This window comes from Sphaerodactylus townsendi, linkage group LG04 (assembly GCF_021028975.2).
Source record: "Sphaerodactylus townsendi isolate TG3544 linkage group LG04, MPM_Stown_v2.3, whole genome shotgun sequence".
Taxonomy (NCBI): domain Eukaryota; kingdom Metazoa; phylum Chordata; class Lepidosauria; order Squamata; family Sphaerodactylidae; genus Sphaerodactylus; species Sphaerodactylus townsendi.
This window is the reverse complement of record NC_059428.1, coordinates 41746887-41762299: the sequence shown is the minus strand read 5'-3', so window position 1 is coordinate 41762299 and position 15413 is coordinate 41746887. Positions and strand designations below refer to the sequence as shown.

Genomic DNA, 15413 nt, shown 5'->3' with positions numbered 1-15413 from the left:
GGTAGTGTTTTTGTCCTGCAAGGGTTCTGAATGGCTATTGGAGATCTGATTGGCTGTGTAAATGTTTTAAATTGTTGCTTTGGCAGCAACTGCCACCACACCACAAGAATCTTCACTGTGTGACTGAAGCAATGCTCTGGCATTTTTTGGCTGGCTCCACCTCCTGCAGCATTCATTTTATTGCTGCCATTTTCTGGCTGTGCCCACCATGCCATAGCAGAATTCCTGCAAGCTCAAAAAGGTTGGGGACCCCTGATCTGGAGGGATATGTACTAGATGTATTGTCTAATATATCTTGTTGCCTTTCCCTTCCAACAGCTCTTTGTACTTGCTGATTTTCCCCTTTAGGTGTTGCAGGAGCTTCTTTCAGCCCTAATTTAGATAGATAACTTATTTCTTCCTAGTATAGTTACTGTCTACCAATTTTAATGCAGAAGGAGCAGAAGGGACTGCAGATGAAAATTCTACATTATTTAGGAATTGAGACCTAGAGACCCTTAGAGCAGCAGAAATCTGTTTCAGGCAAGAGATTGGTAATACCAGTTATGTTTTAATTCTCTTCTCCTTTCCAGTGAGATGATGTGATGTCATATGGTCTCCTCCCACAGTGTAAACTAAGCTCCTGTCAAAGTTTTGCTGCCTCTGTGGCAGAGAGAACATTTCACTGTAGTGCAGCTGCATTACCTTGTATGACACCCCTCAGCATCTTTAATAGTGCAAATTTGGGCTTCAAAGCATGATTTCCAGGCTGGTCTTCCTACTCTTCTGTGGAAATATTTCACTCAATCTTGGAAATGCTCAAAAATTGCCAAGAGGCAAGTAGATATGTTTTTATACTTGACTTTTGGGGAAATGCTTGGTCTTAATGAAGGGAAACTTTCTGTGTGTATGCAAGGATTAAAGATAACCTAATACAGAAATGTAACTAAGTAAAAGAGCAATGTATCTGTATACCAGAGAAAGAGAGCGAGAGAGAGAGAGAGGTTTTTAAATCTTTGGATTATATAAACAAAGGATTAAAAATAGCTTTGGTACTTAATGGTTCCAACTGAGAAAACAGTAATGCAAATGAAAATACATTTCTTGAACATTTGCTTCTCATGCAAGTATGCAGTGTGACCTCAGTTTTTCACATTGCATTTTACTCATGTTTGGGGTTACAGACTCTGTTTTGCAAAGTATTCATCTTCCATGGCAACTGAAAATCATGTTTGCAAAACTGTACAATTCCAAAAAAAACAGGAGACATCAACAGACACTTGCACTTGATCCCCTTTGAAAGAAAGGATACAAAAACCTGAAGACACTTAGCTCCTCCACACCATCCTTTCTTACGTTGAGCTATGTTGCACTGACATTTTATAAATATTCCGTTGCTGCACAAAAAACGGCTGTAATGTTAAATGAATGTCATATTTGTAAAGCTAGTTCAAGAAGTATGTTGGGACACCTCGGGGTCAAAGCAGCATCTCACAACTTTTTTTGCACTGCATATTCTGCTATTGATTTTTAGAAGCTCTTCTCTGCAGAGGGTGTGTGCTGTGTAAAAGAACATACTGTGTGCAGATTACTTCAAATGTTTGTAGCAGTATTTTTTTAATTACTCAGTTACCAAGGAAAATGCTAAATGACAAAACAATGTCCTTGATATATAAGGTCAAGATAACCGGTGTATGATGGGTTGATAGAAAAGATTTATATATCTTTGACATGTAAAACAGTGAATGTGTCCTCATTTTGATGTTCACTATGAAAATGTGTATTATTGAATGCTTGCCTCTTGCTTTTAAGCAAACATTGTTTCATAGTCACTCTAATGATATTAATGAAGCAATTGTCCAGACTAAAACTTTGTCATTACTAAGAAAACATTGTGTGTAAAACAATTATTAATATAGTTAATATATGCTAGCAGTTAGCTATGTTATACTTTACGGTTAAATGGTATATATTATCTACCTCTGGAACATGGAACTCTTCCAGTACTCAAACCTTGCAGATGGTTTTGTCTTTCCTGTTCACTTCTGTGGGATGATAGCCATAACTATCTTTAAATATAGAATTCTGGCAAAGATAAATGCTTTAACTTTTATGATACAGTCAGTCTCTAGGCATAGTCTCTTAAAACTCTAAAGCAGAGCCACAAGTCTACTTCTCAAATTAAGCTGCAGCTAAAAACCCTTTCTATTATTTTTCTTGGGTTTCAAATTATTCTCCCTGCTGCAGATGAATAAACATGTTCAGCTACTACAGTATGGACAGCTCTACTCTGAGACTGTTCTCACTGGAGTGGTCAAAACTATACATTATTTTCCTTCTTACTTGTATAAGAATATTCTGTCTAAGTATTCGATAGGCGCAGTCTAACAACTTTAAGATTTGTCATTTTGGTCCACAGGCAAATAATGAACTTTTCCCAAAGTGTTGTTTACAAGATTCACATGTCAAAGATGAGGTAGGAAGGACTCTAATTGAGGTGAATGCTTTAAAGTAACTCCATAATCCCTGCAAATTTCCATTGCCAGATTTATTTTTAGGTAGACTTTAGTGTATGAAGTTTCTTGGTCTTACTATAGTTGTAGAATCCCAGGACTTTGTTTTCCACTCTAGGAGGTGAACTCTACTTATTCCTGGACTTATGTCATGAAATTGGATTTCCGTTCCCTGGTACAAGCAAAGAGAGAAAATCTGTTTCCTGCAGATGTGGAAAAAAGAGCCAATAGTTTTGGATGCCAATTGCTTGCTGAGCCATTGGAGCTGTTCACACAAGTGTGCTATGCTTGAAGCATCAGCATGTAGGTTTTAGATTTTTTAAGGAGCTGACAAGCCTCTACCTACACAGGAACCTGACTGAATATGATGATGAAAAATGTCTACCTTGGAATTGTCATTTGGGAGTGCTGCTATCTGTAGTTCTTGGAAAGTTGGCTGCATACAGAAGAGCTACAGAAACAGAATTGATGATTACAGTCAAGTCTCTACATTCAGAACAAAATAGGATGGCAAGACAAATGTTCAACAGTTAGACCTTTGTGTTTACATGGGTCTGATTTTGTTAGCTAGCCTTAATGCCACAGATATGGTTAACAACAAGGTGTGCAATTAGATGTGGTGGTGGCTGATACTGATAGAACCAGAAACATTTCTAAAATGCTGTGTTTTGTATCCTTAACCTTAACTGTAAGGAAACTCTAATCTCTTTTATCATTGTACTTTCTCCATTGTTCTTTCTCCAGTGCAGTGAACAATTGAAGGGTCCTGTAAAATAAACAGTTGTCCATTTGTGTTGTTTAAATGAGAGTTTATACACACGCAAGGATTTTAAATTCACGTTTCAAACAGGTTAATTGCTTATGGGTACTTTAGGAGAACAGGAGGATGTCTTAAAAAGAGGTGGCTGCTGGTCTGGTTCAGGACAGCAAAGGCATCAGATGGGAAAAGAGGCTTTTCCCTACCTGACTGTTTTGCTCTCTGGTCAGTTTTTCTGGGCAGTGAGAAAACACTGATGGTTCACAGAGTCCAAGTCTATCCAGTGCTTCTCAATGTGAGGTAAAGCAGTCCTTCAAGTGGGTGATATTCTCTTATGTGTGTCTGCGTAGCTACTTGAAAATTGAATTAATCCTCCTGAGGTCTGTATTCTGCACAATCAGGCAGGGGATGTCTTGTAGGCACCTTAAGGGAAAAAAGTGCATTTTGAAGCATTTTCAAAAAAAGACCCCTTGAGCTTAAAAATGTTGTCCTGAAGATATCTTGGAAAAAGCTGTGCAGAATTCCTTCCCTAGATGCCTTTTTAAGGTCCTCAGGGTGCCCTATTTGTGTTATGCAGAATGGACTTACATCTAGGCCTCTGTATCAGTGTTGTCATTCAACGGTTTTATCTGATTGCTGCATTTCCCACTTCACTCATACTAGGGACAATCTCTATCACTTTCACACTTTAAATACAGCAAGTGCAATCTCTTCCCCTCCACTTTACCACTCTTTGGAAAGAGGGACTGAATAGACCTGTGTTCACAGATATCAGGCTTTGAGCATTCAAATATAAGTTTAATAAACAAATAAAAATAGTAGACATTGACCCTTTCCGCACGGGCCATCTATCACGGGATAATACAAGATATAATCCATTGTGGGTGGGAACTTCACATAGTTCCTGCCCCAGCATTGGGTCTGCCCCAGTTTATCCGCCCTAACCGCCTTAAAACGAGAATCACGCTACCAACTATTCTTTTTAGAAAGGCCGGGTTGGAGCCAGAGCTGAGTGAATGGCCTCGCGTGGGAGGCATATTACTCGCCTGCACTTTATTGTTTTGTTCTCCCTGCCTCTCTTCTGCATGATCACACAGGAGAGCATGGACACCCAGAGACGTCAGTATGGCTGTGGGGGTTGTCCATGGCTGGCTGCGTTGCTACGCCGCAGAGAGAGGCAGGTACACAAACAACAGTTGCGCCTCCATGCGAAGGTGCATCAGCCAGCCACATTGGCATGCGAAGGGCATGCAAAGGGCCTGGGGCTGCACCAGACTTATGTACCCCAGCTGCACCCCATGTTTATTGGCCCATGCAGAAAGGGCCATGGTCTGCTCAAGCAGCAGCCTGAGCAAGGATAAAAAGCAACAGTGAAAACATGTAGTCCTTTAAACCTGAAAGTCTATACATATCCTAACAATGTTGCTAGTAATTCTTGAAGTTGCAGTATTTAAAAAATCAATTATTTCCTTAGTTCTCCTATTATTTCTCAAGATATAGTCAAGATTAAGTCCATAGGTTAAGACTCAGCCATTCGTGGCATGTGCCCTTCCAAAAACTAATAGAAGAGAGCTTCTTTGAGTTTTGAGAATCCACAATCCCTCTTTGGGAGTTAACTTCTTTTAGGGTCAGTCTGCTTCAAAAGAAAGACATTCTAGGAAGATGCCATTCTAGCAAGGTGTTAGATAATAAGGCCTTTGGCCATGTCCAGTTGTATAACTAAGCATTGAAGTGCCTGTGTTTGGGAGAAAGATGATTCATTTCCTGTACTTTTCCTTGTGCCAGTTGTTTATAATCACTGAAGCTTCTGAAGCACAGAGGGCAGGCCCAATTGGTAACATATAGAAGTAGATTCTGGAGCAGAAAGCATTTCTCCACAGGTATTTTTAGAGGGATCAGTGTGGTTCTGATATTCACAGCTTGGTGATGGTTGTGCTCATGTGCGCTTTTCCCTTTCCTCCTCCTTTGTGTACTGTTCAATAATGAAAGATTTCTGCTTTCACATGAAACTGTAATTTGCCATTTTGTCCAAACAACAAACTGTGCTTTGTTCTCTTACTTTCAAATGATGATCAAACTGGAGCTTGCACTCCTGGTTTAGATGGAAGAAAGCAAACCATACTTTGTGATTCAGATGTAATGACTAACAGCCCCATCTGGAGAGGAGGCTGTATTGCACCACGGTAGCAGTAGACACCTGCACCAGCAGATTTGCCCTCCCTGGGATACTTACTCTGGCAGAGGGGCAGAAACAGATAGCTGTCACTGTGCCCAGCTCTTAATCAGCACTCCCATGCTGCTGCTAGCCATGTTTGCACAGTGGAGTGGTGGTCCAGGGTGGAGCCAACAGTAGTTGGCTTCAATCCCGGTTTGTGGCAGTTACACTGCAGCCTTGGCTTTTGGACTTATGCCATCCTTTTGGATGGTGTAACTCCACTGAGCCTGATAGACCACTCTTCAGCAGTGGGGGATTTTTTTCTTTGTTTTTTGCTTCCCCATGCCACCAGAAAGCTATCTTGGAGGGGCGGGGCAGTGCCATTGTGCCATCACATCCCACCTCCAGGGCTCTGGATGAGGCTACCCCTATAGTATCCTAAAAAAGCTGAAGTTTTTGCTTTCCGAGAGGTAAAAATAAAGCCAAGGCCAGTGGTGCAAGTAAAGGAAAAATACATTTTATTACTCTGCTAAAAAATTCCTTGTATGTTCTCCAGGGTAATCTGTTAGTCTTTCAATATTCCTTCAACAAAAGTACAAGATCAGTAACCAGTGCCTTCTGGTTCCAACCCAGAAAGGTGGAGTGTATAGGATCAATGGACACTGTATGTTTGTTCATGCAACAGTATCTATCATTATGTCTGAACCATTATTTTTCCCCCAGAAGAGACCTGAGGCTATGGTTCAGCTGACCAGATATCATCCTGGTAATTGCTACTACTGTGGAAAAATCTGTTTCCCAGTATCTGCAGTGATAGATGCCATTGCCAGAACATGGCAAATCTAGCTGCAGTAAGCACTACTGTTGAATTCCATTTGCTGTAAGAATGGAAATTATAGGGACCTGGTAACCTCTATGGCAGGTGATGTGCTCACACAAGTAATGTACCTACTTATCTTTGTCATTTTATACACCCTGTATTCACTTCAAAAGATTTTCACAACATTTTGGAAAAAAAATCTTTCTACGAGTATACATTTCTCAAAATATGAAGATCCATTCTGGTTATTAGCAAGAATAATATTATGTCATTCTTTTGAGGAGACTCCTTCTGCTATGTTCTGCTTGTCCATAATAACAGTATTCTCTTTAACTAAACTTTCCTTTGAAAAGGTTTGTCAAGGGGATGGCATGGAAGAGATGGCCAAATGCACTGAGATTTCACATGTTTGATCTGCTAATTATGAAGACTACACAGAGTTAATCTCTATTTATGAAATGCATAGTCTCTTTCTCAGTGAAAGGCAATAAAATATTTCTTATTTTAAATGTTCCATGAATTATGCCTTAGTCAAATAAGCCTGAAAGTAATACGTATCCTATTTCTAGTATACTTCATTTTGTTTATTTACTTTAGCTGTCATGTTTGTATCTTGCCTAGGACAGTGTATCAGGATTATCTAGGCATAAACTAGCTTTGCTTCAAAGATGAAAGCTGTGTTTGGTGCCTTGAGATCCCTGAAATGCTCTATCTTTTGTCTTAGATTTATACAGATTGAATAACTGAAATACTTCACTGCCTAGTGGGCAAGCAGAATTTTGTTAACAATTTATAGATATGCATATGATATAAACCATCTTCTAAACAGCAAGAAAATCTACGTATCTTTGTAGTACTAAATTGCTAGTACAAATGGTACAAGATTGCTTGCTGGGATGGGGGAAAGTTAATGTGCTTTCTATTTGTACTAACTTGCAATAATAAGGTCACAGAATCAAGAATAAACAGAGATACTAAGGGTAAACAATTTCAATGCTGCAACAGATATTTACAGTCTATTATCTATAAGGGAAAGCGCTGCAAAATAAATATTGTTCAGTTTGCAAAGAGGCTATGGAGAGGTGGGGTATAAATGTTTTAAATATAGCCACTGGGCTGGGAATTCCACAATTATGGGTGTCTCACCAAGAAAGCATGGTCATATACCTCAACTGAATTCAATTCTGTAACAAAATTATACAAACCAGGACAAGATATGACACATGTATGGAAGAAGAGACTCCCTAATGTCTAAACTATATGAGGCACTGCAACATCTATTTTTGAATCTATAGCATGTTCTACATTGTAAGCTGCAACTTCTGGAGGCCTTAGTTTGGAGGGGGATGTAGCATAGGAAGACCTTGGGGTGTTCCCCACGCTCCCCTGACTTCAGATAGTCCCTTCTGGAACTGCCGTGTGCCTTGCTGGGGAAGCCATACAGATCATTGGTGTGGTACATCTAATTTCCCTAACAAGGTAAATATCAACTCTGGAAAGGTCATCTGAGGTCAGGAAAATAGTATAGTGTCCCATCTGAATTTGGGCTCCATTTGCTGCTATTTATGAAAGAAGCATGTGCTGGAGATCTGATCACAGATTTTCCACGGTCACATTACTTTGGCCCTAATACCATTCAGGCCATTTAAAGCTACCACCACTGCTCCTGAAATACCTGCTGAAAATGATCCAGGTAGTTCAGCTGTATCCACTATAATCTCTGTTGAAACAGCCACCGGCATGGATGTTGTGACAATTAGAATCAGGAAAAAATGTTTTCTGTTATCTATTTGTAGTAACTTGTAATGTTGAATCTGGGGCCATTAGTAACTACTAAGCTATACTATACAATAGAAATAGTTTTTATCTTGCATATCATTTGGCTGTTTAGAACAGAAAATCCAGCACATTTGCTGGCTATTAAGTGCTTCATTAACCGCCCAAGAGGACCAAACAAGTATGTCTAAACTTCCTATAAAGAGTAGACTTATCTTCAGTTCTAACTGCTATACAGATATTTTCAACTATATTTGTTGTTGGTGGAGGTAGTCAAAAGATATTGTGACTGATTTTTGGCTGAAATTTGAGGTAGCTGTAGAAGGTTGATGCAATTGCAATTAACAGGTCAAAAATAGATGAACAGATTTTATCTAGCTTCTCAGGCAAAAAAAAAATTGTTTCCAGACACTTCACATCAATTAAATGTCAGTACCAAGTGCTGGTGACTAGTTCTGTAGGTAAAGGTAAAGATAATCCTCTGCGCAAGGTCCAGGTCATTACTGACCCACGGGGTGATATTACATAAAGTTGTTAACTAGGCAGACTATGTTTTTGAGGTGGTTTACAATTCCCTTCTAGGTACTTATTTTACTGACCTTGGAAGGATGGAAGGCTAAGTCAACATTGATCTGGCTTCCTGAAACTGATTTCTCTAAGGATCAAACTTTGGTCGTGAGCAGAACTTGGACTGCAGTACTGCAGTTTACCACCTTGTGCCACAGGGCTCTTTTTTGACTAGTGCTATACTTAGTTGCAAATGTGACATGGACACTTCTTACACATATACATACTATAATGCAAGACACACTAGGAAAGGGGGAGTGGAGGAAAAATGTAGGCTAGGTGGTAATTGTAATGGGGTTACATGTTAACTGGAGGTAAAACTGAAAAGGCTGTTTGTCAGGTTCATCATAGTCACTGGACCCATGTAGGCTTAAAGAATAATATTTAGAATGGCAGCCCCAACCCATGCCTCCTAAACATCTGAAAAGTTAGCTAGAATATTCTAGAAATTAACCAGTCTGGAAGGAATTTCAACTTAGGAAGAAAGAATCAGAGACTTTCCTTAGGAAGGCACAAGGTCTGGCCTCTTCCATTTCCATTCTATCAGAATGGGCATGTGAAAGAAACACCTAGGGCAGGAGTGTAGAATAATTTATGAGAGCTGGATATGACATAAATGTGACTTAATCGGGCTGGGTCATTGGGGGGGGGGTGTTTGGCTGCCTTGGCTGGCCCCAAATTGCCCTGGGGGGGTGCCTGGAATGGTGAGCCTCAGTGGGGTGGCTACCATTCCAGCCAGCCTGGGAAACCACACAACACCCTAATCCAAATATTATTCTTTAACCCTTAAGAGGGCTGATCAGGTCCGCAAGTCAGTTGAAACAACCTTGTCCTTGTTCCCATTCTGGAGTGGCTTGCCAGTGAGCTTGCCAGGTCAGATCAGGAGTGGAGATGTGGGGAGTGAAGAAGTGGGGGAGGCTTGCAGGCCTGATAAGCCTTCTCAAGGGCCAGACGCGGCCTCTGGGCTGCATGTTTGATATCCCTGACTTAGGGGGTCTCTGCATCAAATCCATGGTGGTATTTTGTGCAGGAGCCTGTATTTTAGAACATTACAAGTTTGTGTAGTCCTGTTAAACTGGTGCTGGAGCATCCCTTGTTTTCAACATTTTGGTTTGACAATTTGCTCTTTCACTTGAGAACTGAGCTCAACTCTGGCTTAAGTTGCTAGCAAGTTCAGGCAGATTTTCACTGTATTGATTATTCTCGATCTGCCTTTGTGCTAAATCAGCATTCTCAAGCAGACTGAATGGACGAGATTGGATTAGGACAATGTTTTGGTGGTGCCAATATTCTATGGGAAAGTTTTGTTGTTACATGTTTCCCAATTTACTGAAACATTATCATAAGCGATTTGAAAGAAAAACAAATGTTCAAGTTTTTCCACAATGCCTCATATGCTTCTTAATCCTTAATCAGTTCTAAGAAGGGTACCTCCCAGAACAAAATTAAACAATGGTTACACTACCCATTTGACCTAAACGGGTTTTTGCCTCTGAATGAGGAAAGCTTACTAAAAAGATATATGATAGACTTAACTTTGTTTGACAGAAATGACAAGAGTTCATGGCCACCTGAATTAAACTTGGAAGGGTATGCAACCAATATAGCTCAAAGAAAACATCCATTCATTCATTGATAGAAGTGTAGTGCAACAGAAAACACTTGGCAGGAAACCAAATTCAGTAAACACTGCAAAATGAATGCAGTGAAGCTAAACAAGATATCTGCCCTACAGCAACAAGACTAAGCAAACTGAGTTTGAACACACTTTATTAGCACTGCGCTGTAGATGATTCATTTCCCTTGAATCTGATTTTTGTAATGCTGATGTAGGAAATATGATTTTTTTTTTGCTTCAGCTGATGATGTTACAAGATACACTTATAGATATCTGTTCTGTCGTGTATTGTGGATTCATGTATATGACGGAACAGTAAAAGAAAGTGCAGAGGAAGGCCAGTTTGTTCAAACTGGACCAAATAGCCAGCAAAATGTAGGTCAACTATTTTGTACCCTTTCCCAAATGACTGTATTCAGCCAGCATTTTAGAATTAACACCAGATGACCAGCATGTTTTTTCATTTTCCCTCCTTTCTTTTGTTTCCTATCATTTTCAGCCCCCCCCCCCCCCGACTTTTAATAGTATGGTAAATTTTATGGAAAGCTATATTGGCTTGCTGGGGGTAAATTTCACACAATTGGGGAGGGTTATGGCAAACGACCCCATGGAATACTCTACCTAGTAAACATCATGATGTAACATCACCCCATAGGTCATTAATGACCTGGTGCTCACACAGGGGACTACCTTTACCTGTATATTAGTGTTCATAAATTCCTGCATCAAATTCATATCACTCTGTGGTGAGCTTAACATAATTGGAACAAAGCTTGTCTTTGGTTTATCTGAAGGAGCTAGGGGAGCTGAACGTTTTGGTTACAATCAGTAGGCATAATGGATGGCATTGTGTGGCTTCCACATTGCTGGTGCAGCTGTTGATACAACAGCACAGCAGCAGTGGGTCTTCTATATGGCAACTTTATCCACAGATTCCCTTCCCTGGTCCTTTAGCAGTAGCCAACTCCATGCTGGAGATTTTTCAGCTTTTAAAAAACCCTCAGCCATTGAGTGACATTTATTTATGTAACATTACCAATACGTATAACAGATTCTCTGAATTCCCAGCTTTCATTTTTATAAAAGTCTCCAGCTCCTTCCATTATGAAGATATGCATTTCCTCTTATATCTCAGCAACCAAGGGGGGCTAGAAGGTTACTTCAAAAATCTTTTAAGAAAGGAAACTGCTACACGTATTGATATTTTGTTATGTCAATATAAAGGGATTCAATTGCAGATTTTTATGAAAAATAAGCATGCCAGTGTGTGTGGGGGGGAGGGGGAGTGGTGACTGCTGTGGCAATGGTGTCAGGGAAAATGGCTGCCATGTGGGCAGGAGAATCCAGGGTTTTTTTACCCACATCACAGCCATCTAAGCACTGAGACTTTTCTAAAAATTTCACAGCTAAGCAGGGTTGACAAAGATCAGAGAAAAACTGTGGGAAGTCCAGGAGCTGCATAAATGAACCATGATGCTGTGGAGAAGCAGGAAAAAAACAAAGTACCATATATACTGGCGTATAAGTCGAATTTCTCAGCACATTTTTGTGCCGAAAAAGCCCTCCTCGACTTATGTGCGAGCCACCTGTCACTGCCCATCATCCCCCTCACTCACTCACTCACTCACTCACTCACTCACTCACTCACTCACTCACTCACTCACTCACTCACTCACTCACTCACTCATCTTTTCCTTTCCCCGCAGGCTCTAAGGCTTGGCTTTAGGGAAGCTGCCGCTCAGGCAGCCTGTCGCTATGATTTTCTTAAAAGGGCAATGCTCCAAAGATTGCAAGCAAGGAAATGCCAGACAGAGCAGTCGTCTGCTTTTTGAGTTTCCTTGCTTGTAAGCAAGGAAACCCCAAAAGTAGGGGAATGCTCTGTCTGGCGTTATCTTGCTTGCAAGCAAGGAAATGCCAGAGCAGCCAAGGGCTGGGGCTGCTGTGGGGATCCGGGAGGCGGCAGGAGGGGGGAGCAGTCCAGTGGGGAGCAGGCACCCTGGCTCTTCCCTGCCCCATCCTGCTTTAGAGTCGGTTAGAGCAGCCAACAGCCCCCAATCTGGGCATGCAAGTGTATGGCTGCCGATACTCCTGAATGGGTTCTCCCAAAATGGGTGAGGCAGGCATGCAGGCATAGGCTCCTCTCCCAGTGGAGCCAGCCCAGTGTTCAAACTGCATACACCAGCTGTGATAATTTAAAAAATTAACCATAAACAACAAACCTTTCCTGGACACAATCTGCCCTTTACCAAATATCCGATGGAGAGTGGGAGGGAGAACGAGAAGCAAGTGAGGCTGGGGGCATCAAGACAAAACAGAGGAGGAGTGGACCAAAGAGGAACCTTCACACTCCAAGTCCACCTGGAGCTCCACCCCTCTGGGGCTGGGCACCTAAGAAGGTCATTGACCTTGTGAGACAGGCCCCCACCAGCATGCTGTCATAAGCATGAGGCCAACAAAAAGCTTTACTGTTCTTCCAGCCCTGTAGCTGCAAATGTGCCCCCAGATAAGTCCTGGGCCATTGCATTACTTGTGACTTCCTTAAAGCCAGAACTGGGAGGAAACTGTAGCTCAATAGTAGAGTTCATGCTTTGTGTACAGAGGGTTCCAGATTAAATCTTTAACACATTCTGTTAAAAGGATCTGAGACAGACAGTGCTGGGAATGCCTTTCCTCTGCCTGAGGCATTGGAGAGCTGCTGCATTATAAACAGACAATGTCCATCAAGTCAGACCAAGACTTGAATTCATTATAAGGCAACTGACATGCTCGACTGCATCTTCAACAGTATTCAATGATCCAAGTTGGTGGGAAAGTCTAACAAATTGTTGTACTTTATGGATGATTTCATTGAGAATGAAAGAAATCTGACTTGCACTTTGCCCTTATTAGATGCTGAAAATTCTACCTCTCTGCTAGTTCTTGCCATCCCTGTGCCTTTCAGCTCTGTATATATGCTACAGACACTTGTTATTTGGCTCCTTGAAAGTGTATGGTTTGCTTTATTCAATTCTTTATTTCTCATCTGTATTGCATTAGGTAACACTTGCCTTCAACCTCAACATGTGTTTTCATTTATTATTGTCAAATGATGCCACAAAAGTGGTTTGTTATACTGTATTTGACTTCCTGAGCATAGATGTTGAAGATGGCAAAAAAAAAATATTTAAAGAGAGGTTAGAAGAATGGAAGAGAAGGTGGCATGGTATAGCTCCATCTCATCAGATTTTGGAAGTGGGCAGCCCAATCCAGATGGATGGGTTGAATCCACAGAGGAAATGACAGAAGGCTGCACCAATGCGTTTTCCCCTTCCGCTGTGTAATGGGCAGCCCCACCAGCATGGGGGCAAATGCACACAGTGCCAAAACCCAAAAGTCCGGGACACCGCAGAGCTGCACTGGTGTCCTAAGCGAATGCCAGCATGGAGGAAGCATGTCAGGGCAATTCCAGGGTTGGAGCTGACATTAGTTGACTGGCTCCCACCAGCATTCCAGCTGGGAATGCCAGTTCCCTGGCTCCTGGACTTACACTGCCCTTTTGTGTAGCAAAAGCCATTCGCATCAATGGGGCAATCAGGCGATGGGAAAGATTTCAAATTTCCCTCCCTGCTGGGCTGCTTGAAAGCTCCTTGGGAGGCAGCATGGCACTGCCTTCACTGTAGTGCCTCCACATGCCATTGCAGTCTCAACTGCACTGTAAGAAGGGTTAGTATTTAGAAGAGAGACCATAAAGGAAGTCACTGGAGAGAAAGGCAATGGCAAACCATTTCTGCTTCTCACTTGCCTTGAAAGTCCCTTGCTGAAGTTGCCATGTCAGCTGGAACTTGACAGCATTTTACACACATACAAACACACAGGTCTATCAGTGGTAAATAAACCATGATAAATAAAAGGAACCATGATAAATAAAAGGAACCAACACCTTTAGAGGCAATAAACCTCTTAATACCAGTGCTAGGAGGCAACAGCAGGGGGGATGTTGAATGTTGCCAAGCATGCTGACTTTCTGAGGCATCTAACTAACCACTCTGTGAAGCAACACGCTGGACTAGAGGGACCAGTAGCCTGGTCCACTAGGGCTGTTTTCATGTTCTTATGACCACTGTACCTCTGACTTTTTGCTAAAATCTTTCTAAATCCCAGTTGTGTATACAGTTGTTGGCTGTAGGACAAATATTCTGTAAATCACAGAATCACTATGGTATTATAAATGTCCCATCCACTGGATGGCATCCAGTTAACAGCAATTTGGAATTTCTCTGGTTACTAATTTGCCAATAATCAAGTTGGTACATATGAAAGGAGATTTTGAAAACTGTGCCACTTGTTTCCTAAGCATACACATTGAAGTAGTTCTGGGAGAAAGAAGTTACAAAATTGCCTTGATGGTATATATGTTTAAAGTGAGCTTTTTGCTTACTTGTGGGCTATCCACTTTGATGTTCATTTTTCCCATTCTTAATACATGCCTGTTTCTGTATGTGATGGTGAATTACGAGTGTGTTTTTAAATGGTGATCTGAGAATACTTTTCGATGTGACAATATTTTCTTTCAGTTCTGCAGCATACATGGTGTGGACTCTTGTTGTAATCATGTATACTGGAACATAGCTGTTGTTCTGAGAAAGTCTTGCAGGGTTTTCTTTCTGGCTAATGATAGTACTGGATGTTTCAAAGGAGTCACATGATGATGAAAGCATGACTTATCCCCTCTTGTATGAAGTATTTATTTTACTTGTCTTGTGCTGAATGCTGAACTTGTGAAAATGACCAAAAGCAAAAAAAAAATTTTTTCCAGCAACCCGGCATTAAACAAACTTCTTTTGCACACATCCTTCACCGACATCAGCATTAATTTGCTGTATATATTTATCAACTTTGTTTTGTGTCTGTACAATTAAAAATGCATCTGCAAAAATACCATAAGACTGCGAAATAGAATTTCCAATTAGCTTGAATACAGGACAGTTTCAAGTGGGTAGCCACGCTGGCCTGCAATAAAAGAGCTAGATTTGAGCCTAGAATCATCTTGACTTCCAGGGAATGAGCTTTGGTCAAAGAGAGTTTGATGAAGGAAGCTTTTGACTCTAGAAAGCTTATACTCTGGAAATCCTGTGGTTGTGAGGACTCAAATCTAGCTCTCATACAGGACATTGTTTGGGGTCTGGAAAGCATGGCTGCTTTCATTCTTTTGGAAAGAATCCTATAACTTGTTAGAAAAGCCCTGGATT

At 41.1% G+C, this 15413-nt stretch overlaps 1 protein-coding gene across 12 annotated transcripts in view; it reads left to right on the top strand.

Annotated features, from left to right (window-relative positions):
• Positions 1 to 665: 665 nt before the first annotated feature.
• The window catches only part of LOC125430742 (ABI family member 3 binding protein), a 199323-nt gene continuing 184575 nt past the window's right edge, over positions 666 to 15413 (top strand). For all 12 annotated transcript variants that reach the window (XM_048492918.1, XM_048492926.1, XM_048492925.1 and 9 more), the window contains exon 1: positions 666 to 815. In XM_048492918.1, coding sequence (XP_048348875.1) covers positions 737 to 815 — 79 coding nt within the window. In that variant the 5' untranslated portion in view covers positions 666 to 736. The remainder of the gene's footprint in view (positions 816 to 15413) is intronic.